The sequence below is a fragment of the Neovison vison genome, chromosome 5 (genome assembly GCF_020171115.1).
Source record: "Neovison vison isolate M4711 chromosome 5, ASM_NN_V1, whole genome shotgun sequence".
NCBI lineage: Eukaryota > Metazoa > Chordata > Mammalia > Carnivora > Mustelidae > Neogale > Neogale vison.
The window spans coordinates 84008314-84032407 of record NC_058095.1 but is presented as its reverse complement, the minus strand read 5'-3'; the positions used below and the strand labels follow the sequence as shown (position 1 = coordinate 84032407).

The following is a 24094-nucleotide window of genomic DNA, read 5'->3' as shown; positions in this document are numbered from 1 at the left end:
AGGGGAATTTTTGTGCAAGGATTTTCTTATGTTTATTTGTTTTTTAGATGTGTTCTTAAGATGGATCATCACTGTCCTTGGTATGTATAAAAAAAGAGGAAATTACATTGGGGGTGGGGAGGTGGGAGGGGGAGAATTAAGAGTAATTTATCTCAGCATTCCCAAATTTTGAGGGTCAGTTTAATCACTCGATTACTCAAGATTGATCTGGTACTATTTATATGTATATTTATGTATGTACATGTTTATATTAAAGTATTCCTTTAAATATATACTCTGATGTTATTAATCCAAGTAAGTGTGTATTAAGAATTAACATTAAAATTCCAAATTCCCTCATGAATTTATTAAAAACACACATCCACAATTAAGGTACTGCTCCCTACTTCCCATATGACCCATTTCTAAGTAATAATATTTTTTTATCTGCCATATGTATTATTGTTTTTATTTATTATACTTTAAAAATAACATTAAAACATACTGTCTTAACCATTTCAGTTCAGTGTATAGTTCAGTAGTATTAAATATGTTCATATTGTATAGCAATCTTCAGAAATTTTTCATCTTGCAAAATAAATTTCTATACCCATCACAGCCTCCCCAGCCCTTGGCAAACATCATTTTGTTTTTTGTTTCTGATAGTTTGTGATTTATCTTATTTTTACAGTGTAATTTTCTTTTTCTTCTAGGGTGAATAACTGTGTGGGATTTTCTAATTACAAATTCTTCCTGCTCTTTTTATTGTATTCCTTGTTATATTGCCTTTTTGTGGCTACAACAGTTTTACAGTACTTTATAAAATTTTGGACGGTAAGTCTTTTTTCTGTCTTAAAACATATACGTAAAACTTTTTAAGATGATATATTCATAAAGAAGTCATTCATTCTTTATTATAAGTAGATGTACTTTATTTATTTCAGTTTTACTAGGTAGAATTTATGATGGATCAGAAAGCAAATGGGATTATAATTTACCTTCATATGTTTATATGTAAGTAAATGGATATTAAATAGGATATAGTAAACTTTTTTTAGTGAGTCAAACTATTTTCAGCAATATTCTAACAATAGATCTATCAATTTTAAGGAAGTAATTGCTTTTACTTGAGTTGAAGAGATTTACTGCAGTTTTACAGTGATAACAGTGAAATTGCAAATAGCTCAAATAACCACTAATCCGGTTCCTGCCTCTATAGATGGTAATCCTTTTTCTCTCATAAGTTGTGTTTTTTCCACATTTTTAATTTATATCTTATAACCCTGTTTTCTTTGGTTTTTATCAAATCAAAGTTTTATATATTTTTTTAAAGATTTTATTTATTTATTTGACAGAGAGAGATCACAAGTAGATGGAGAGGCAGGCAGAGAGAGAGAGAGAGAGAGAGAGAGAGAGGGAGGCAGAGAGCAGAGAGCCTGATGCGGGACTCGATCCCAGGACCCTTAGATCATGACCTGAGCCGAAGGCAGCGGCTTAACCCACTGAGCCACCCAGGCGCCCCCAAAGTTTTATATTTTTAAAGCAGTGTTTTTACAGTTTCTTTTTTTTAAGATGTTATTTATTTATTCATTGTAGAGGGAGTGTGTGCATTGCATGCACTCGAGCAGGGTAGGGGTTGAAGGGGGAGGAAAGGGAGAAGCAGACTCTGTGCTGAGTACCAGCCCTACAGAAGGCTCAACCTCATGACCCTGGGACCCTAAGGTCTGACCCCAGCCAAATTCAAGAGGCAGATGCTCAACCAACTGAGCCACCCAGGCACCCCTAAAGTACTGCTTTTAAATAAATAATCAGAAATCAAAGGGACACCCGGGTGGCTCAGTTGGTTAAGTGTCTGCCTTTGGCTCAGGTCATGATCCCAAGGTCCTGGGATCAAGCCCTGTATCTGGCTCCCACCTCAGTGGGGAGCCTTCCTCTCCCCCTTCCTATGCTCCTCCCCTCACTCTTCTGTGCTTCTGCACTCCCTCAAATTAATAAATAAAATCTTTTAAAACTTAAAAATATAAAAGCAGTACTTTTCATTTATGATTTCTGGCTTAAGTCTATTCACTGTATATTTACACAATATTCACCCAAGTTTTCCTTGGGCATTTTAGTTGTTTTTGTTTTCACATTTAAATCTTTGATTTTGAAGGAGGCATTACTGTGGTCAGAAAGTACTTTGTATTTACTCTTCCTAACAATCCTGTTAAGAAGTTTTAAAATGTAGGTTTTATAATTGAACTGTTCAGGTGTGGTGAAGCCTGCAGATCATGAAGTGATTACTATTGAAAAGATAGTTTGTTGCTCACAGTTTCTGAGGGAAGGGTCATACCACACATACCTATGAAGGACCACACAGGGAAGCACCAGACAGGGTAACCACATTTAGGTTAGCCAGTTTGCATAGTATCTGTGGTCCCTGGGCATAATGGTTGTCCCTGTTTTCAGTATGTATCCTTGGAGTGGTTAGGGCAAGGAAATTTTGCCTCCTGGAGTGTAATAGTCAGATAGAGGAGGTGATATGGAATATGAACTCTGGATTGGTTAGTTTTTGTACGAGAGGTTTATTCCTTGCTATCACTTAAGGACTGGATAGCTGTGGAAAAGTTGGTCTCTCTCCAGTCAGCATGGCCTCAGATGCCAGAGCATCAAGAATACAGAAGATAAGGGGGACCTGGGTGGCTCAGTTAAGCATCCAGGTTTTGATTTTGGCTCAGGTCATGATCTCAACGTTGTGAGATGTTGGACTCTGCACTGGGTATGGAGTCTCCTTAAGATTCTCTCTCTCCCTTTCCCTGTGCCTCTTCCTGCCTGCCCCCCACTCACTAACTGACTCACTCTCTCTGTCAAAAATAAAAATAAAAAAAGAATACAAAAAATAAGAAAATATAGTTAATGCAGAAAGAGCTATAACTACCCCAATTTCCAAAGTTGAAAACTGAGGTTAGAGAAGTTAGGAAACTAGCCAGGATTTGAACATAAATATCTCTATTTCAACATCCAACTACTTTTCACTGTAAGTTGCTATTCATAGTCATACTTGGGAATTACATAATTAAAGCCTTAAGTCATCAAGCGCAATTATTTTTCTGAGAAATATTTAATACTTTTTAAGGACTTTCACTAACACATTGTTGAGTTTTTAAACTTTGGGTATTTAAAACCCAGGGTATGCTAGTACTTACAGTGCCTTTGTGTATATTAGAAGAGAGTACCCAGTTCTATGTGGTCTTAGCCCAGTGAATTTTGGGTTCTGCTCTTCCTCTAATTGTAAGTATCTTTGTTCAGTTTACAACCTACTTAATCCTACTCAGCAGCCCTATTTAAATGAAGAGGATTCAGTGCCAGATGAATAAAGTCTAAACTATAGAATTTCACATTTCTTTACCAGAAACTTCAGCAGTGTTTGTATATAATGATTTATTAATTAAAGAATAAATATTTTGGGGGTGACTGCGTAGCTCAGTTGATTAAGCATCTAACTCTTGATTTCGACTCAGATCGTGATCCTCAGGGTCATCACATTGAGCCCTGATTTGGGTTCCACACTGAGCATTTCCAGAACCTTCCTGGGATTCTCTCTCCCATTCTTTCTGCCCTTCCCCCACTCATGTGCATGCTCTTTCTGTCTCTAAAAAAAGAATAAATATTTTTAAAACTTTTTTTTCAGATTTATCATAATAAGGAAAGACTAATAAACTTAAATCTTTTTCTTTAGTTAACAAATATGTATTTAGTACCTACTGTGTGCCAGGCAGTGTTCAAGGCACTTTGGATATATCAGTGAACAAAACAGAGTCCTGTTTTTATAGAACTTACTTTTGAGAAGAGGATGGAATATATGCATAATAAATAAGTAAATCCTATTGTGTATTAGGGAGTAAACACTGAAAAATAGTAAAAGTAGAGCGGGGTAAGGGATGTGGCAAGTGTGTAGGGGTGAGTATGACAGGGGCAGATAGAAGTGCTAAAGAGAGTGATAAGAATAGACCTGCCTCAGTAAGACTATCAGATTTGAGCATAGGCATGAAGGAAGTTAATGGACACATGGGAGCACCTAGATAAATCAAATATTAACAGACCTAAAGGGAGAAATTGAGAGCAATACAATAATAGTAGGGACTTTAATATCCCACTTTCATCATTGGATAAATCATCCAGACAGAAAATCAATAAGGTAGTTGGTATTAAAATGACACATTAGGCCAAGTGGTCTAAACTGAACATATAGAATACTCCATCCAAAGAAACAGAAAACACATATAAAACTAGAAATCGGTTACAAAAAAAGAAAACTAGAAAACTCACAAATAAGAATGATCTAAAGCAACCTAACTTCACATCTCAAGGAACTAGAAGAAGAACATACAAGCCAAAGTTAGTACAAGGAGGGAAATAACATACCAGAATGGTGAGTGGTTAGGGGGCTCATTTGGTTGAGTCTTTGGCTCAGGTCATGATGCTGGAGTCCCAGGATCAAGCCCTGGGCTCTTTCTCATCAGGGAAGACTGCTTCTTCCTTTGACCCTCCTCCTCCTCATGCTTTCTCTCTTGTTCTCTCTCTCTCAAATAAATAAATAAAATCTTTTAAAAAGAAAAACAAATCATAATGGAAATAGGTAGACACTAAAGAGACAATAGAAAAGATCAGTGAAAGAGCTGGTTTTCTTAAAAAGATAAACAAAATAGTCAAACCTTTACCTAGACTCACAAGAAAGAAAGAGGACTCAAAATCAGAAATGGAAGAGAAAACATATCTAATGCCACAGAAATACAAAGGATCATAAGAGACTACTATGAACAATGATACACCAGCAAAATGGACAACTTAGCAGAAATGGATACTTTCCTAGAAAATACAACCAAGACTGAATCACAATGAAGTAGAAAATCTGAAGAGATTAATTGCTAGTAAGGAGATTAAATCAGTAATCAGTAACTTCCCAATAAACAAAAGTCCAGGACCAGATGGTTTGGTAGTGAATTCTACCAAACATACATACATACATTTATTTATTTATAAATAAATATTTTTATTTATTTATTTGACAGAGACACAGCAAGAGAGGGAACACAAGCAGGGGGAGTGGGAGAGAGAGAAGCAAGCTTCCCACAGAGCAGGGAGCCCGATTCAGGGCTCCATCCCAGGACCCTGGGGTCATGACCTGAACTGAAAGCAGATGCTTAATGACTGAGCCAGGTGCCCCTCTACCAAACATTTAAAGAACTAATGCTAGTCCTCAAAATCTTCCAAGAAAATAGAAGAGGAAACACTTCCAAATTTATTTTATGAGGCCAGTATTACCCTGATACTAAAAATGGACAGGGCACTATAAGAAAATAAAATTATAGGCTTTATATACTTGTTGGCCAAAGATGTAAAAATATTCAAAACAATATTAGCAAGCTGAATTCAGCAATTCATTGAAAGAATCATACACTGTGATCATGTGGGATTTATTCCAGGGATGCAGATATGGTTCTGCATCTTTAAATCAATCAGCATGACATACCACGTTAACAAAATGAAGGAGGAAATATGATCATCTCAATAGATACAGAAAAGCATTAGATAAAATTCAACATCTATTTTTGATAAAAATTCTTAACAAAGTAGGTATGGAGGAAATATATCTCAACATAGTAAAGACCTTATATGACAGTCCCACAGCTAACATCATATTCAGTGATGAAAGGCTTAAGGCTTTCCCCCTAAGATTAAGGAAAAGACCAGGATTCCCACTCTTGCTATTTATTCAACACAATATGTATTGGAAGTTCTAGCCAAAGCAATTAGACCAGAAAAAGAAAAAATTCAAGTAGGAAAAAAGTAAAGCTGTCTCTATTTGTATAATATATAATATTATATTTAGAATACCCTGAAGTTTCCACCAAAAACTGTTAGAACCAAGAAACCAATTAAGAGTAGTTGCAGAGTTCAAAATCAATTGCATTTCTATACAGTAGTAACAGACTATAAGAAGAGAAATTAAGAAAGATAGGTGAGAGACCTGTACACTGAGAACTATGAGAGACTAATGAAAGCAATTGAAGGCACAAATTAATGGAAAGTTAATCTGTGCTCATGGACTGGAAGAATTAACATTGTTAAATGTGAAGAATTAATATTGTTAAAATGTCCATATGACCAAAAGTCATTTACAGAATCAGTGTAATCCCTAACAAAGTTTTTCACAGAAAAACTTGGACATTTTCAACACAGACATTTTTCACAGAAATAGAACAAACAGTTCTAAAATTTGTGTGGAACCACAAAACACCCCAAATAGCCAAGGCAGTCTTGAAAAAGAAGAACAAAGCTGGAAGTATCACACTTCCTGATTACAAACCATATTACAAAGCTGTAATAATCAGTATTGGCATGAAAACAGACACATAGACCAATGGAACAAAAGAGATAGGCCAGAAATAAACCGATGAATCTTTGGTCAGTTCATTTACAACAAAGGAGCCAAGAGTATACCGTGGGTAAGGGTAGTCTCTGTAATAAATAATGTTGGGAAAAATGGATAGCCACGTGCAAAAGAATGAAACTGGATCTCTATCTGACATCATAACAAAAATCAATAACAAATGGATTAAACACTTAAACATAAGCCCTGAAACCATAAATGTAGATTTTAAAAACATTAGCAGTAAGCTCCTTCACATTGGTCCTGATGATGATTTTTTAGATTTAACACCAAAACCAAAATAACAAAAGCAAAAGTAAACAAGTAGGACTACATCAGTCTAAGAAGTTTCTATACAGCAAAGGAAACAATAAGCAAAACAAAAGGCAGCATACTGAATGGGAGAAGATACTTGCAAGTCATGTATCTGATAAGAGCTTAATAGACAAAATATATAAAGAACTCCTACAACTCAGTAGCCCCCATCCCAAAAAAAGAAATTAAAAAATTGGGCAGAGGGTCTGAACAGACAGTTTTCCAAAGACGTGGATGGCCAGCAGGTATACCAAAAATTGCTCAGTATCTAATCAGGGAAATGCAGATCAAAACCACAATGAGATACCAACTCATACCTCTTAGAATGGCTGTTATCAAAAGATAAGAAGTAGTTTTGGCGAGGATGTGGAGAAAAAGGAACCCATGTACTGTTGGTGGGAATGTAGATTGGTTTAACCACTATGGAAACAGTATGAAGATTTCTCCAAAAATTAGAGCTATCATATGATCCAAGCAATTCTACTTCTGTATATTTATCCAAAGGAAATGAAATCACTAACTTGAAAAGATACATGCGTGCCCCATGTGCATTGCAACTTATTTATAATAGCCAAGACATGAAAAAAACCTAAGTGTCCCATCAGTGGATGAATGGGTGAAGAAAAGTGTGTGTGTGTGTGTGTGTGTGTGTACATACGTACGTGTACGTGTACACAATAGACTATTACTAGGCCATAAATACTTAGGAAATCCTGCCATTTGTGATCACATGGATGGGCCTGGAAGACATTGCACTAAGTGAAACAAGTCAGAGAAAGACAGCTGTTTTTGTCACTTATGTAGAATCTAAAAAAAATTTTTTTTTGGACTCCTAGATAACAGACAGGTGATTGTTGGGGCAGTGGGTGGGGGATGGGTAAAGTGGATGAAGGTGCTCAAAATGACATAAGTTTTGGGTGTATAATGCACAATATGGTGACTATAGTTAGGTATATTTGAAAGTTGTTAAGATAGTACATCTTAAAAGATCTCATCACTAGAAAAAAATTTTTATAATTGTGGTATGGGTGTTAACTAGAGTTATTATGACTTTTGCAATTGTACATATTGTTACTTTTGCAGTGTGTACATATATTGAGTCATGTTTTACACCTGAAACTAATAGTATGTTATATGTTCAGTTATATCTCAATTTTTTAAAAAGAGTGTGATCAGGGTAGATTTCCAAAGGTAAGATTTGAGCAGATACTTAAAGGGAATTAGTGGACATTTGAGAGAACATTTTTGAAGAAACATCTGGAGTTTGGAGCAAAGGCCCCAAAGGAGGAGTGTCCCCTCCATGTTTGTTTAACAGCAAGGTGGCTAGCTAGTGTGGCTGGAGTAGAATGAGCAAGAATGGAATTAATGAGAAGTCCAGGCAGTGGGCCTTGGAGAGTGTTGGAGGACTGTGTCTTTCGTGCCTCAGTGAAACGGGAGCAGAGGAGTAACATGGTCTTAATTTGTAATGGATCACTCTGTTTACAGAGCTGAAACTAGTGGCAGGTCAAGTGACACCTCTTAGAAGGCTTTTGCAGTCATAGTGAGTGAAGGGGATAAGAAGTTTTCAGAGTTTTTAGAAACTGCTAATCAGAAGTTTTTAAATAAAAGTCTGCTTGCTAAAAAAATTAATTTTCTTTCCTACTTTTAAATCTCTTTAAAAAACAGAGGGAAAGTAGATATTTAAAGTGTACCTCGAATGTGCTTGAGGAGCTAAATATTCTTTATTTTTTGTTTTGTTTTGTTTTGTTTGTTTGTTTGTTTTAGGAGCTAAATATTCTTGTCTATTTTCACTTTTGTGTTTTTGGAAAAAATGTTGTCAATGACCTTTAGAAAACAACATCTCAGTGTTCCTTCAAAACAAAAGATTTATAGAACTAGTGTTCAGGATAATTTTGTATAAAATTTGGTTTCTTAATACATTATCTCTATTTGTACAAGCTTTGCCGCAGGAAATCTACAGAGAGTTGTCCAAAGGTAAAATAACATTATTGCCATGCCATTCTTGTGACAATTTGTAGTAAATATGTATAATATTCATTTGCTTCACAAGATGGGAAGTTAAAAGAATTGCTTGGTATGTTTAAAAGGCACTGTGGTTACTCTGGGAAAGAAGAGTAAAAAATATATGTCAGAATAATCTAATGCTAAAAACCTTCATTTTATCCTGTAAACTATGTTTAAATCAAGCCAGGACCACCTCATGTTCTAGTAGAATCTGTAATTTTCCCATGTGGTTTTATTTTAAGAGCTAACACTTAAAGGCTTCCTCTTTCTCCTATTAATAGATACTAAGATTTTGCTTCTGTTAAAATGAATGTAGCCATAAGAAAAGGGGTAACAACAAAGCTGTTTTCATTCACTAATACCTTGTGGTAAATGTATTTACCAAAACCGCTAATTACCCAAAAAAAAAAAAAAAAGTGTAGGAATTGAGTGAGGGTAAAAAAGGTAGGGATTGAACAGCTGAGGGCATGGGGATATATGCTGAGGTCTTCCAAAAATAGAAATTAAAGAAATACACAAATTTATCACAATTAGTATCTGGTTAGCAGCATTTATAATTAAAATAAGCAAATACTTTAGCATAGATAAGGAAAACCCCTTGTATATCCTGGATATCAGGGAAAGCTTATGAATATATGCATAAAGTACAAAAGAAAAAACTGAGTTAAAAATGCATCTTTTTTATTGAATATATTACTAAATTTTTTAAATGTTTAAGAGTAATTATTTTTAATGACCCTTTCAACCTTTCATACAAGCAAGCTCCTTTAATAATGCCAGTTTTCTGCTTTGGGAGATGTTGCTTTTGGATTTATTATCTAAATTTATTTTATATTCTTCATATCTGGCAAGATTTTTGGTAGATTCAGCAGTCTTTAGGAAGAATCAAATAACAATATACTTTAAGGGCTGACTGTTCTAAAGTTAATTCTTTCTTCCTTCCTCAGAATGAACTCTCTGATACACGTGCAAAGTTCCACGTACTTTTCCTTTTCTTCGTGTCTACAATGTTCTTCATCAGCGTCCTATCACTTTTCAGCTACCACTGCTGGCTAGTTGGAAAAAACAGAACAACAATAGGTAAGTAGGCTAAAAGAAATCATAATTATTTAGGAAAATGACCATAAATGACTATGAAATAATGAAGACAATAGTCAGATGATAAAGAAATAGAAAATCATTCTGTATTAAGGTTTACTGTGACTAGATAAGAACAATGGATATATAATAAATGTAGAGTTTTAATATTTTGAAGATTGAGGATGTGAGATCGGCATTTGCATCCATTTTCAGCAGTATACTGCATATAAAAGAACTATATAAATTTTATTTTTTTAAGATGTATTTATTTATGAGAACAAATAAGCAAGCAGGGGGGGGAGCAGGGCTGTCTCATGACCCTGAGGATCATGACCTGCACCAAAACCAAGAGTCAGTTGCTTAACGGACTGAGCCATCGAGGCTCCCCCCTTACAGCTTATCTTTTAGCTAAAACATATTCTTTAATTTTTCCTCACCTATGATTACACAGTGACTGGTGTGTTCCCTGATTGAGGCTAAGGAGTAGCATTTTTTTTTTTTTAATTAAGTAACTCCTATGTTCCAGGAACTGTAGGAGGCCTTTTTTTTTTTTTTCAATTTATTTATTTTCAGAAAAACATTATTCATTATTTTTTCACCACACCCAGTGCTCCATGCAAGCCGTGCCCTCTGTAATACCCACCACCTGGTACCCCAACCTCCCACCCCCCACCACTTCAAACCCCTCAGATTGTTTTTCAGAGTCCATAGTCTCTCATGGAGTAGCATTTTTGACACGGTTAATCATTTCCATCTTTATGTCAACTATACCACTAATATCAGCATTTATTTCCTTATTTTCTCATTTTTTAAAAAGTGAAATAGAGGGGGAGATTTCATTAAGGTATTAAAATAATTGGACAAACATTTCCTAAATAAAGGTGGTATGACATTGACTCAAACTAAGCTATTAGCCTATAAGTGGCCACTGTGCTATAATTGAAATATTTAGGCAAAATATTTGCCTATTTAGGCAAAATACAAAATATTTAGGCAAAATACAAAATAGGAATCTGTCACATTGTTTCATAGGAAAGTAAGAGACTCCTTGACATCTAAAGCCATGTATCTACCAGAGAAATTGGAGGCAGATAGATGATAATACAGAAAGACGAAGACATTTTAGGGAAGCTTTCAGATGTGTTTATATTTGGATTATTTTAACTTTGTGTCTTACTGAGTCATATAAAAGCATAATGGGCTCCAGGGTAAGGATTTCTGTGCCCTTTCTTCTCCAGCTCACTCTCCATTATGGAACTCTCCTCCAGTTCCATCATGCCTTCATCCCTTTTCTATGTAAATAAACTTTTTTGTATTTAATAATTAATTTGTTATCCTCTTCACAGAGTACCCTGCCATCTCCTTACCTTTACTCATCAATGATAAAAGGCAGCTTACACGCAAAGTCTAGGCCTTATGAACTATGCCAATTAAAAAGGAAGAGATTTCACATAGAAAAGTAGATTTCTTTTCAAAAATTGCTAAGTCTGGTAACAGTAGGCCCATGTTCTGGGGCGCCCGGGTGACTCAGTAAGTTAAGCCCCTGCCTTCAGCTTAGGTTATGATCTCAGGGTCCTGGGATTGAGCCCCACATCAGGCTCTCTGCACGGCAGGGGGCCTACTTCCCCCTCTCTCTCTGCCTGCCTCTCTGCCTACTTGCGATCTCTCTGTCAAATAAATAAATAAAATCTTTAAAAAAATAAAAAACAACAGTAGGCCCATGTTCCTATCTGGCATCCCTCATTTGGAACTGAGTAGTAGCTGACTGCTTTAGATGGGAGCCTGCACACTTTAATTTGCCATAGTTCCAAGCCTGCTTCATTTCCTGCCTAACCCCTTAGTTATGAGAGAGGCGTACTTCATGGGAAACCTAATGTTCTCTTTAAGCAGTATTCTACTCTCTAAGCAGTATTTTTCAGTCTTTTTTGCCAGTGACTACAGTAAGAAAGGCATCATTTATATTGTGACCTAGGGGATACACATGTTTATAAAATTATATAAATAAAAATAGGCATGTATTTTCAGAACATCATTAATCTCTACATATGCAATGTACTGTAATATTTTCTGTTTAAGTTCATTAAAAGGAAATGCTGGTCACACACACACACACACAAATAGATGTGAAAAACACCTTTTAAGGTGTTTTAACCCTTATTTTGAAAAAACTACTGTGGCACACCACCTTTACAGCTCACCTTCCATACCCCTGGCCCTACCTAAGCTGGTTCTCTACTGCTCCTTCCAGAGTTCTGTTCTTCTGTCCTTGGAGAATACTTTCTGTCATCTCCACCCTTCTCCGTAACTGTCACCTACCTACCTTGAGAACATTTCTCCAGTTTAAAGAGTTTCTGTATTCAAACAAATGCTATTATCCCAAACAGGCAGGCTGTGCCCTTTGATGCTCATGGCCAATCTTTACCATAAATTAAACACTGAATCTTTTAATCTCTTGGAACTGAAGAGCACCTGAAATTGTCAATTTGAACTTTCCATTCTCTGGCCACTCGTCATCCTTGCAGCTCTCTTTTTCTGTACTCCAACTATATTTCATCTTTTACACTGCCTGCATTGTCCTGGTCTCATTTCTCACCTTTCCCGTCCTAGATCCTGTAAAAATGACAACTCTTTTTAGATTTTACTTATTTATTTGACAGAGAGGGATCACAAGTTGGCAGAGAGGCAGGCAGAGAGAGAGGGGGAAGCAGGCTCCCTGCTGTGCAGAGAGCCCGATGTGGGGCTCAGTGCGGGGCTCTGTCTCAGGACCCTGAGATGACCTGAGCTGAAGGCAGAGGCTTAACCCACTGAGCCACCCAGGTGCCCCGACTTTAACAACTCTTGACAGCACTCTCACACTATACATGTCCTGGCTTTCTCCTATAATTCAGCTACTGATCCATGACTGAGCTATTCCAACTCTCTACTCTATCCACAAGTAGGTCAGGGGTATAGAAAGCTGAGGAAGGCAGTCTCACTCCCATAGCAACTGGTGCACCTACACATTTAAAGTGTCAGACCTCACTTGGGTCCTTTATTTGGCAGTCATGTCACGTGTTTCTGAAAAAATAGGAAGTTGTCTCAAGTAATTTCTTATCTTCTCTCCTTTATAACCTTACACAGACATTTCTTCTTTCAAGCCCATCACTGTCAACTCTGCCTCTAACTTCTGAGGACAAATGTCTTTTCTGGTATCTAAGGTTAATCTTTAGAATTCTTCTAGAGGATGTCTCTTTTCCTCTAGGATTTTCTTCCATCAGTTTTATCTTACTTTTCTATATCATCGACCTTTTCCAGTTCCTCTCTCCCTGGCTTTTTATCCTTAGCTTATAAAACTTGATAAAATAAATTGTATTTTTAAATAAAGAAAAAACCTTTTTCTTGTGAAATGTGTATTTTTCTCTAGCCCCCACTCAGCATCACTTAATAGCCAAACTTGAAATAATGGTCTTTGATCACCATCTGCTTCTTTATCTTTTTTGTTCAAGATCATGCTCACATACTACCACCCCCATTCACACATGTATATCACAGTGTCGTATTATTAGAATTTGTTAGATTGTGGGTTCTTTAGTAAGAATTTCATCTCATTTATCTTTGGATCTCAAACATCTGGTACTGTGCCATTAGGCACATAGTAAGAATTTCATTAAGTAATAAATGAGTGAGTTGCAAGAGCTAGCATATCTTTTTAAAAAGGTGAGATAGAGTGAACACACTTCAGTAGATTTTTAGTAATATTAAATAATTGTTTTCACATTTTCATTTTATAAAGGTGATGAAATACTCAGAGGTGGTATTTTTTTCCCCAAATAATTTTCAGAAATTTATCCTTTAATTATTATAATTATCTTTTTAAATTTTATTTATATAATTTTGACATCAAAAATATAAAGTGGGCACCTGGGTGGCTCAATGGGTTAAGCCTCTGCCTTCAGCTCAGGTCACGATCCCAGGATCCTGGGATCAAGGCCCTCATCAGGTTCTCTGCTCAACAGGAACCCTGCTTCCCCCTCTCTCTCTCTCTGCCTGCCTCTTTGCTTACTTGTGATCTCTCTCTCACTGTCAAATAAATTTAAAAAGTCTTTTTAAAAAAAAGATATAAAGCAAGAAAATTGCTGCTTTCCATTCTCATATAATTTTTAAATAGATTAACTCTTTTTTTTAATATATGTACATATAACAGAATCATTCCGCTCCGCCACATTTTCATATGGACCTGATGGAAATGGTTTTTCTCTTGGATGCAGTAAAAATTGGAGACAAGTCTTTGGTGATGAAAAGAAATACTGGCTACTTCCAATATTTTCGAGGTAATGTACAAAATACAGGTCTCAGAAATTACAGAATCTGTGATAGTCTGTCTCTCTGGTTAAATGGCTTAAGATTCAGAGAATACAGTATATAATGACATCTTATGAGCCTTGAGAATGAAAACTCAGAACGTCTTGATTATATAAAATATTTTTCATGTGTTTTATTAAACTCTCCCAAAAAGAATTTGGGCATATATTTGAATGGAAAATAGAAAAAAAAAGGTGATCCAAAAAATAACAATCACTTTTTTTCCTTCAAGATGAAAATAAGTTGTTTGAAATAGAGAATCATAAGACTTTATACTTATTAGCTATATCTTCAAAGATTCTATCACAATTATGTATTCTGTTGTGTCTTAAAAGAAGACCCAACACATAATGCAAAATTTAAATGAAAGTATATCCTTGAGATGATTCAGTTTCCTTTTCTCCCAAATTCCCAGCCATCATAGGCCATCTATATCCAAAGTCATTACAGGAAAGTAAAAAATATTTGAAATTCAAGTGACATATTTAGAAATGTTACAGGATTTTTCCCTCTTGTTTAGCTGTATTTCCTGTATTTTTGTCTGAACATAACATTTTGCTTTCACTTTTGAAAGACATTTTTGCTTAGCATATAATTCTAGATACTGCTTCACTGTCTTCTGGGTTACATTTTTTCTCAAAAGAAGTTTGCAGTCATTCTTTTTTTACTCCATATGTAATGTGTCTTATTTTTACGCGGTGCTTTTAAGATGTGCTTTTTAGCACTAGTTTCATGCAGTTTGATTATGATGTGCCTTGCTATATAGTTTTCTTTATGTTTCTTATGCTTGGAATTGGTTGAGCTTCTTGGAACTGCAATTTTATAACTTTCATCAAATTTGGAAAGTATTTTAACCATTATTTCTTTAAATACTTATTCTGTCATCCCCATCCCCCTTCCCCATTACTGTAGAGACTCCAGTTACATGTATATTAGTACACTTGAAGTTCTACCACAGATCCCTGATACACTGTCATTTTTTTGTTCAGTCTTTCTTCTGTGTTTCATTTGATGGATCCTATTGTTGTACATTTAAGCGCATCAGTCTCTTTTGTGTACTTTATCATCTCCTGTATTACAAGGTTTTTCTGCACTGACTAGATAGAACACAGACTAGTATTTTTTAAAATTATTTTCTCTAAACCAAGATTTCAATATTGACTGGTTTGGTTTTGGTTTTTTTCCTCTTTCTTTAAAGATGTTGTTCCATTGGGCACCTGAGTGCCTCAGTGGGTTAAGCTGCTGCCTTCGGCTCAGGTCATGATCTCAGGGTCCTGGGATCGAGTCCCGCATTGGGCTCTCTGCTCGGCAGGGAGCCTGCTTCCTCCTCTTTCTCTCTCTCTGCCTGCCTCTCTGCCTACTTGTGATCTGTCAAATAAATAAATAAAATCTTTAAAAAAAAAAAAGATGTTGTTCCATTAACTTCTGGCTTGCATTGTTTTTGACAAGACTCAGCCTCACTCTTATCTGTATTCCACTGTTTGTAAATTAATATGTCTTTTTTTTTGCCCTTTGGCTACTTTTAAGATTTTATCTTTATCACCAATATTAAGCCATTTGATAATGATGGTTTTTGGTGTGGTTTCTTTGTGTTTATCCTCTCTGGAGTTCATTAGGCTTCTTGGATCTGTGAATTTATAGTTTTCATCACATTTGAATAATTTTCATGCTCTCCCTCCACTGGTTTTTGGGGCACTCTTAAATATACATTTGTTTAACTGCTTGATTGTGATCCACAGGTCATTGCTGTTCTTTGCTCCCCAGACCCCATCTTTCTTCTCTGTCTGCTAAGTTTGGATAGTTTCTGTTGCTATGTCTGTAAGTTCACTGACCCTTTCTTTTATGATGTCTGTTCTGCTGTTAAGCTCATCCAGTGAATTTTCATTTCAGATCTTGTATTTTTTAACTCAAGAAGTTCAATTTGGTTCTTTTTTATATCTTACATTTCTCTTCTCATATCCATTTTTTTCCAGTTAGTTCACAGAAATATTTACAGTCACTATTTTAAATATTTTCTGGGGCACCTGAGTGGTTCAGTGGGTTAAAGCCTCTCTGCATTTGGCTCAGGTCATGATCCTGGAGTCCTGGGATCAAGCCCCACATCAGGCTCTCTGTTCAGCTGGGAGACTGCTTCCCTTCCTCTCTCTCCGCCTGCCTCTCTGCGTACTTGTGATCTCTAGCTGTCAAATAAATAAATAAAATCTTTTAAAAAAATTTTTAAAAAGGTATTTGCTTCAAATTTTCATAGTCATTTCTAATTCTTTTCTATTAACTATTTTTTTCTTAGTTGTGAACCACATTTTCCTGCTACTTTTCATACAAGTAATTTTTTTAAAAGATTTTATTTATTTTTTTGACAGAGATCACAAGTAGGCAGAGAGAGAGGAAGGGAAGCAGGCTCCCTGCTGAGCAGAGAGCCCGATGTGGGGCTCAATCCCAGGACCCTAGGATCATGACCTGAGCCGAAGGCAGCAGCTTTAACCCACTGAGTCACCCAGGCGCCCCCATACAAGTAATTTTTTATTATATGGTAGACATTTTAAATTCTGTGTATTAAATTTTGCTCTCTTGGCATCTGGGTGGCTCAGTTCTTAAGAGTCTGCCTTCAGCTCGGGTGATGGTTCCAGGGTCCTTGGATTGAGCCCCATATCAGGCATGCTGCTCAGCAGGGAGCCTCCTTCTCCCTGTCCAGATCCCCTGTGCTTATATTCCCTCTCTCGTTATCTCGCTCTGTTATAAATAAATTTTATAAATAAATAAATAAATAATTTTTGCTCCCTCCCTTTGGGAGTTACTTGTGTTTTAGCTTGGTCCTTTTGAGGCTGTTTTAAGCCTAGATTCACATGTGTAGCTTAACATTCATCAAAATATTCCACTAAAATGCTGTGCACTTGTTGTGGCCCTTTTTTTGCATATCTCCCTCTTCCTCAGCTCTGTCTAGTAGATTCAAGCTACCGCAACTTCTTGAAACACCCATCTCTGTCACCTCAGTTGATTGAGACTACCTTACTCTACTTTTTTCTCCTAGTGGTGCTCAAGTCCTGGCAGAAACCTGGGACTCAGTTGGTTTCTCTTTTTTCAGAGACCACAGTTCTGTGTTATTTGTTTGGAAAACAGTTATTGTTTATACTGTTCGGTTTTCTGGTTGTTCATGACAGAAGGTCCCATTTATCAGTTAATCCATCTTGCTGGAGATGAAAGTCCCTATTATACATAATTTTAAAATGTGAAATTAAGATATGTCCATACTTTTTCTAGATTGTAAACTTCTTGAGGGCAGAGGTTTTCTTCTCTTTTGTTCACTGCTATATCCCTAGTCCTGATAATAGTACCCAGGGCATCATAGGCATTTAATAAAATATTTGTCAAATGAATAAATATTTGGAACTTACATCTTGCATTTCAATTTGAGCTTCTTTGGTGTCTTAAATGATTGTGATGAGTAGGTCAGTTACCCAAATATTTGATTACCGGTGTTTGAGATATCATAATCTTAATAGGGAATCATAATCTTAATAAGCATTATAATGTCAATTATCCAAATATTTAATTAGCCAACTTCCCAGATATTTAAATGTCTGTGTTTGAGGTATCATAATCTTTTTTTTTAAGAGTTTTATTTATTCATTTGAGAGAGAGAGAGAGCAAATGAGAAAGCACAGGCAGGGACCATGGCAGAGGCAGAGTTGGAGAAACAGTCTCCCTGATGAGCAGGGAACCCGATGTAGGGCTCAATCCCAGAACCCTGGGACCATGACATGAGCCAAAGGCAGCTGCTTAATTGACTGAGCCACTCAGGTGCACCAGGCATTATAATCTTAATAGTCATGAAAGATATTTTTTTAAAGATTTTATTTATTTATTTATTTATTTATTTATTTGACAGAGATCACAAATAGGCAGAGAGGCAGGCAGAGAGAGAGGAGGAAGCAGGCTCCCCGCTGAGCAGAGAGCCCGATGTGGGGTTCCATCCCAGGACCACGACCCGAGCTGAAAGCAGAGGCTTTAACCCACTGAGCCATCCAGGCGCCCCGAAAGATATTTTTTTAAATATATGTAAATTATAAAAGAAGACAGCTTATTTCTTCAGCGAGGCTAGTAACCCTAGAGAATTTTAAGAATTATTCTCTGAAATGACAGATTATGATAATTTCTTTATACTATGTTTTTGAAGAAGAATGGTTGTTGAATTTGATCACCTTGATTTAAGTTAATATGATTTAAATTTATTATTGATATTTTTTCATTTTGCAGCTTGGGTGATGGTTGCAGTTTTCCTACTCGCCTTGTGGGGATGGATCCAGAACAAGCTTCTGTTACAAATCAAAATGAATATCCTAGAAGGTGTGCTTCTTATCATTAAGTTTTTCATTATTCATTATAAAACAAACTGTGTGTATATGCCATACATACATATCTGGTAAATACAGTAGTAATTCGTAACTCAACATAGATAAGGAAAGAGAAATTCTATGTAAAAATTTTTTTAACTGAGAGCCAATATGTGTGGGTACCTAATATGCTTAGTATAACCATACTTATTATCTTCCAAACTAGAACACTTGGAGCATAAGAAAGAGAATGCTTGCTTTTTAATAGTCGAACAAGGACAAACACATGTAACTGGAAATGTCTGGGCAAGCCAGGAAACACGGCTATCCTAACTATGCTACATCTTTCTAGAAACTAAGACATTCTTTCAAGATACAATTCTTGGTTTATATCAGCTATATTTTTTTCAAAGAAATTAGTCATACTATCTACCATTATATCTTGATAAACAAATTTAAACCGCAGTGTAAAAATAATAGGGAGGATTTAAAAAATATTAATGTAAAATTTTTTCTCATTCATTCATCTTAGAGGTTACTTTTTCAGTATTTGCATGGTAAGCAAACCAATTCAAAAATTCAAAGAAATTTGAATTTTAAATGAAATTTTAAAGAAGTCAAAAAGATAAAAGTGAAATAGTCAAAATTTATTTAGGACAGAAATAAATTGTGGGGGAGGAGGGGTTATAAATTCCAAGACAGTCTATTAGTATCAGAACATAGACCTTCAAACCTACAGTCTTAGGACCTTAAAACTCTTAACATTTATTGTGCATCTGAACAAGTCACTTAAACTGTGTGAGACTCGGTTTCACTCGGTTTCCAGCTCTATAAAATGAGGATAACCATGCCTACCTCCAAGGGTTATTGTGTTGACATAATGTGTTTAAAGCACCTAGCACAGTATCTGACCCATAGTAAGTACACAGGAAATACTAGTTCCCTTTTCCTTCTTCTGCTCCTCCATTCCTTCCTCCCTGGATCTCTTAGCAAGAAAAGTAAGTCTACGCTAAATCACTAAATCATTTTTTCCCCTTAGATCTAAACTGCAGAGGTAGAAAGCAGAAAACTTGGGAAATGACAGGTAATTTTTTTGTCCTGGCCACAGATATAGATCCTCACCTTGTGCTACCTTACAGCTCTTGATTAACATATTTTAAAAGTTTCACACCGGCCTCTGAAGCTTTTTTCTTTTGTCTAATTGTTTTCATTGGCACTGCTGGAATATAGATTCTTGGGTTTAGAGAGCCATTCAGTTGGGGGTTGGGGGCATATTTTTCTTTTGAAGATAGAGTTTTTTTAGAGTGCTGAGATCTCATGAGTTGCCCTCACATATTTAGGAAAAGGAATACTAATTTGCTGCTTATTAATTAAGTATCCTTGATTGAGCATTAAACTGTTTACTAAATTATTTCTTCCTTTTTTCAGTATTGGCTCAAATCAACCCTTTCCTATCAAACCACTTAGTGAATCAAAAAACCGATTGTTGGACAGTGAATCTCAATGGATAGAGAATGGATCTGAAGAAGGCACTGTCAGATCAGGTAATACTTGTCATTTGAAAACAGTGTTTTTTCTGGTTAAAATGAAGATCAACCAGATTTAACAAGTATGTAAAAATCAAAACAACATATTTTAAAATACTAAGATATGGGGCACCTGTGTGGCTCAGTGGGATAAAGCCTCTGCTTTCAGCTCAGGTCATGATCCCAGGGTCCTAGGATCGAGCCCCGCATCGGGCTCTCTGCTCAGTGGGGTGCCTGCTTCTTCCTCTCTCTCTGCCTGCCTCTCTGCCTACTTATAATCTCTGTCTGTCAAATAAATAAATTAAATCTTTAAAAAAATACTAAGATATGTGACAGTTTTTAAGAAAATACCTTACAAATGGGGTGTCAGTGTTTATTGGTACCTTTTATGGAGAAGGAGGTTTGAGTCAGGAAGATAGTGGCTCTTGCTGTGTTTTGTTCTGTTCAGAGTTGGGATTTTCTTTTGTTACCCAGCCGCATACTTCTTTACCTCAGATATAGAAAGTTCTTTTGGCATTCTGTATTCTGAATAACATTTGAACAAGATTAATCTTTAGTGTCTTAACTTTTACTTCTTTTAAAATAATTTTTGAAATGTATTGTATGTAGTCTTTGCTGCTTCAATATAAAAAGAGTGTACCAAATATATTTTAACCTTTTCTTGATGACTCAGTCTTTTCATGAATGAATTGTGGATGCATTCATTGTAGAACAGTTGATAAGTCAGAGATGGTCTTTCAAACCAGATTGTGTTTATAACATAGCCTGGCCACCTAACAAGCATTATAGCCTAAAACATATGCATGGTGGTTTTCAACAGTACTAATAACATTGTCATCATCTTGTACTGTGGGAAAATGTTTGGACATTCTGATCATTTGGTGCCACCTTGAGGAAATACCTTAAAAATTACTGTGGGAATTTCTGATTTTTTTTTCTTTTTTTTTGGCTTTTAGCAGCACTTAAATTATTCTCTTGAATTGGTGTCATTAGAATCTTCATTAGGATCATTAGAACCCTTGTAGGTGAAGGGAAAAATTTGTTTCATGGGCCTTGTAATTATTGCTGCTGAACATCTTTAAAAGCCAATGGACATTTTTACAAATATAAGCATAAAACCAGACTTTTCAGCTCTTAGCACTGCTTTACTTCTGGGTTCTCCAAGAGGATAAATGCTTGACACCATAAATCTATTTAGTGCTTACATAAAAGTTGCTTTTACTGTAATCATCAATTTTACCAATTAGCCAGAAACTTAATATTTCTCTTTTTTTGTCCTGTCATATATAATTATGTGCTTACAGGGACAAATAACCATGTTACAGTGGCAATAGAAAATTGAGTACCACTTGTTCATAACTAACCATTTGAATAAGAGCAAGGTAAGACAGTATAAAGGTAATTTTCCTTGAACAAATGCAGTTATTTGCATATTTTGTAATCTCAGAACAATTCACAGATCATTTTTTTTTACTCTTTTAATTGTATCAGCAAAATTAGGTAGTTCAGAAGAGATTGGAAGGTAATAGCTGCTTAAATCCCATTTTTCTAACCACTCCTGGTGCAATCTTTGTAAATATGTATTGGTAGATCAATGAGGAAACCAAAAGCCGATTTGGGTTGATATGTGGATAACTATGTAGACAACTAATCTTTTCAGTAAACAGTGTCTTGTTAATTAGTTTAAGAAAGAAGAGTGATTAATTAGGCTGCAGAAAAGACGGAAGAGGTTCACCTATAGTTGGAAAAGACACAACAAAAGATAAGTTTACTGGACCCAGCCACACTGATGAGCTGTTCTCAATCTGGGTAGCCCTGAGACAATAGCCAGAGGAAATTAATTTAAATAGCAATCAAGGACATTCCAGACAGATTAAACATAAACTGTAGTATCTGCAGCAAGAGTAATGTAACTAAGTTGAATTTTGAGGGATGTAGTGAATTCTCTGTCTCTTCTGATGCTTAGCTCAGTGACTCAGTAGCATTTTAGGCAGCTATTAGATTTTTTGAAATCTTCTTTATAATGTGTATTGGTTACCTTTTGTTTCATAACAAATTACCACAATCTTAGCAACTTAAGACAACACCCATTTATTACCTCAGTTTCTCTGTGTTAGGAGTTCATTTTTGTCAAAGAGCCCATGTCCAAAGTAACAGCCAGAGGCTAAAACCTAGACTGAATCAGAACTCTCAGTGGGGGCTTGTGTCAGGCTGGACTCTGAAGATGAGTGGTGATTTATCATGTGGTGTTCATGCCAGCCAAAACTGTGGCTGCGGTATAGCCCTGGTTCTAGGATTCTCCATGCAATATAGCCCTGGTTCTAGGGTAATGTCTGATGGATGCTCCACAACCTGTAAATGTTGCTGTGGGTAATTCCCCACATCCTACAGCAGTCTTACAAAGAGGTAAATAAGGTATCTCCTCGGCTTATGTCTAAGTTAACATTAAGGGAGAACTATAAGAATCTACCTCTTTTAAAATGCTCTCTTGATTGCTTCAGAGGAAGAAAGAGATATCACTCACTGTTCATAAAAATCTTCGTTATTATTACAATATTAGTATTTTTAAAATATTTATTCCATCTCGTTATTTTAGCAGCTTTGTACCTTAGTGCACAGAACTATTTAATATACCTTTATTTTCAGAAATATAAAATCAAATTTTAACCAATAACTCAATTGTTTCTGGTTTTATAGGTTTATAAAAACATACTATGGACTGATATTTTCAGTTTTATTTGCAAGAAAATGATCAATGGAATGAAATAACTGAAGTATAAGAGAAGATATATTTTTTAAAAAGGAAGCCTTTGTACAGATCGCCGGATCCACAGAAGCACTACCCCAGCGCAGAAAGATGCCTTAATCTTAAATACACCCATTTGTGCTACATCAACTTACTGCTACAAAAGTGACTTAATTTTACTCTGGAAATAACACCCACCTGTTATGAGATGCTACACTATGAGCTATCAAGTCACATGTTAACAGAGTATATGTATTTTTTTGACATCTGAGTTACATAATTAAGAGTTGTTTCTTAGTATCCATATAAAGTTTCACTCTTGAAACACAAGCTGAAAAGTTATCTTAAGTACATGTAAGGCAGTATAGTGGCTGAAGGTGAATAATAATATCTATTTACTGTTGCTTATACTGTGTAAGGAAAAGAAAATAACTTTTTTTATTGGGTGTTGCTGATTTATAATTACTGTTTTATACTTTTCAACATTTATAATAAAGTTTTTTATTGTTGGCTATAAGATAACACTCAGAAAGATTCAGATATCTAAATATAATTATTTAAAACATGGAGCACATTTGTATGATTCATTGATGGCTTAGTTCTAAGCATTAATATAACCATGTATTGTAGTGTTGTGCCCGAGGCTTAAAGGAAACTTGGCAGTATAGGAAACATTTTTGGTTCTTGCTGCATTTAAATTACTTTTCTGTTGAACTTTAATGGGTATTTTTTTTTGGTCAGGGAGTCACAAAGGCACATGTGCTATAGAAATATTGGACACAGAATAGTGGCAGTGGCTAGAAGAAAAGTAAAGAGGAAGATAGGCAGGTATTGTAAGCTGTTAAAAATTATTTATGGCCCCAAGGTATTGGCCCCCAACAAGCTATTGACTTTCAAATGACAATTTAGGTGATTACTAGAAATTACTTTGAAACTTTTTACAGTATTCCAGTAACAGCTTAAACAGTGACTGAAAGGCACTTTGAACTAGGGTAAAACTGCTTAATGTAATTCTGCTTTCTGGAAAGAAATTCTAACCTAATCAGTCATTTCAGACTTCCAGTCTGAGCAGTGGATTCCACTCTTAACACACAAAATTTTAAATCTGACTTTCTAAACACCAGCCCCTTTCTGCCTGGTAGACCTAGATCTCCTTTTTCTTTTGAAATGTAATCTAAGTGACAGGAATTGTTGCATTAATTTTAAAGGCAAATACGGTATTCTATAAAGGAGAAGCCAGGTAGAAATATTACTCCTCACATATCCTGTTTGGTCAAATATACACAAACTAAAATGATTGATTGCTTCCAACATGGTGTAGAGATAAATCTTAACCAGCATCTGTAAATATCAACCGTTA

General features: G+C 35.7%; 1 protein-coding gene across 3 annotated transcripts in view; it reads left to right on the top strand.

The window, feature by feature from the left end:
* Positions 1–23534, top strand: part of ZDHHC20 (zinc finger DHHC-type palmitoyltransferase 20) — a 71073-nt gene extending 47539 nt beyond the window's left edge. The window contains exons 6-13 of one of the 3 annotated variants that reach the window (XM_044249406.1): positions 48–80; positions 693–813; positions 9658–9790; positions 13974–14100; positions 18386–18475; positions 19891–20006; positions 21293–21370; positions 22686–23534. In XM_044249406.1, the coding sequence (XP_044105341.1) occupies positions 48–80; positions 693–813; positions 9658–9790; positions 13974–14100; positions 18386–18475; positions 19891–20006; positions 21293–21330 (658 nt within the window). In that variant the 3' untranslated portion in view covers positions 21331–21370; positions 22686–23534. Of the gene's footprint in view, positions 1–47; positions 81–692; positions 814–9657; positions 9791–13973; positions 14101–18385; positions 18476–19501; positions 19547–19890; positions 20007–21292; positions 21371–22685 lie in introns of those variants that run through there. The other 2 variants (XM_044249407.1, XM_044249408.1) reach the window with 2 other exon arrangements.
* The last annotated feature ends 560 nt before the right edge of the window (positions 23535–24094 follow it).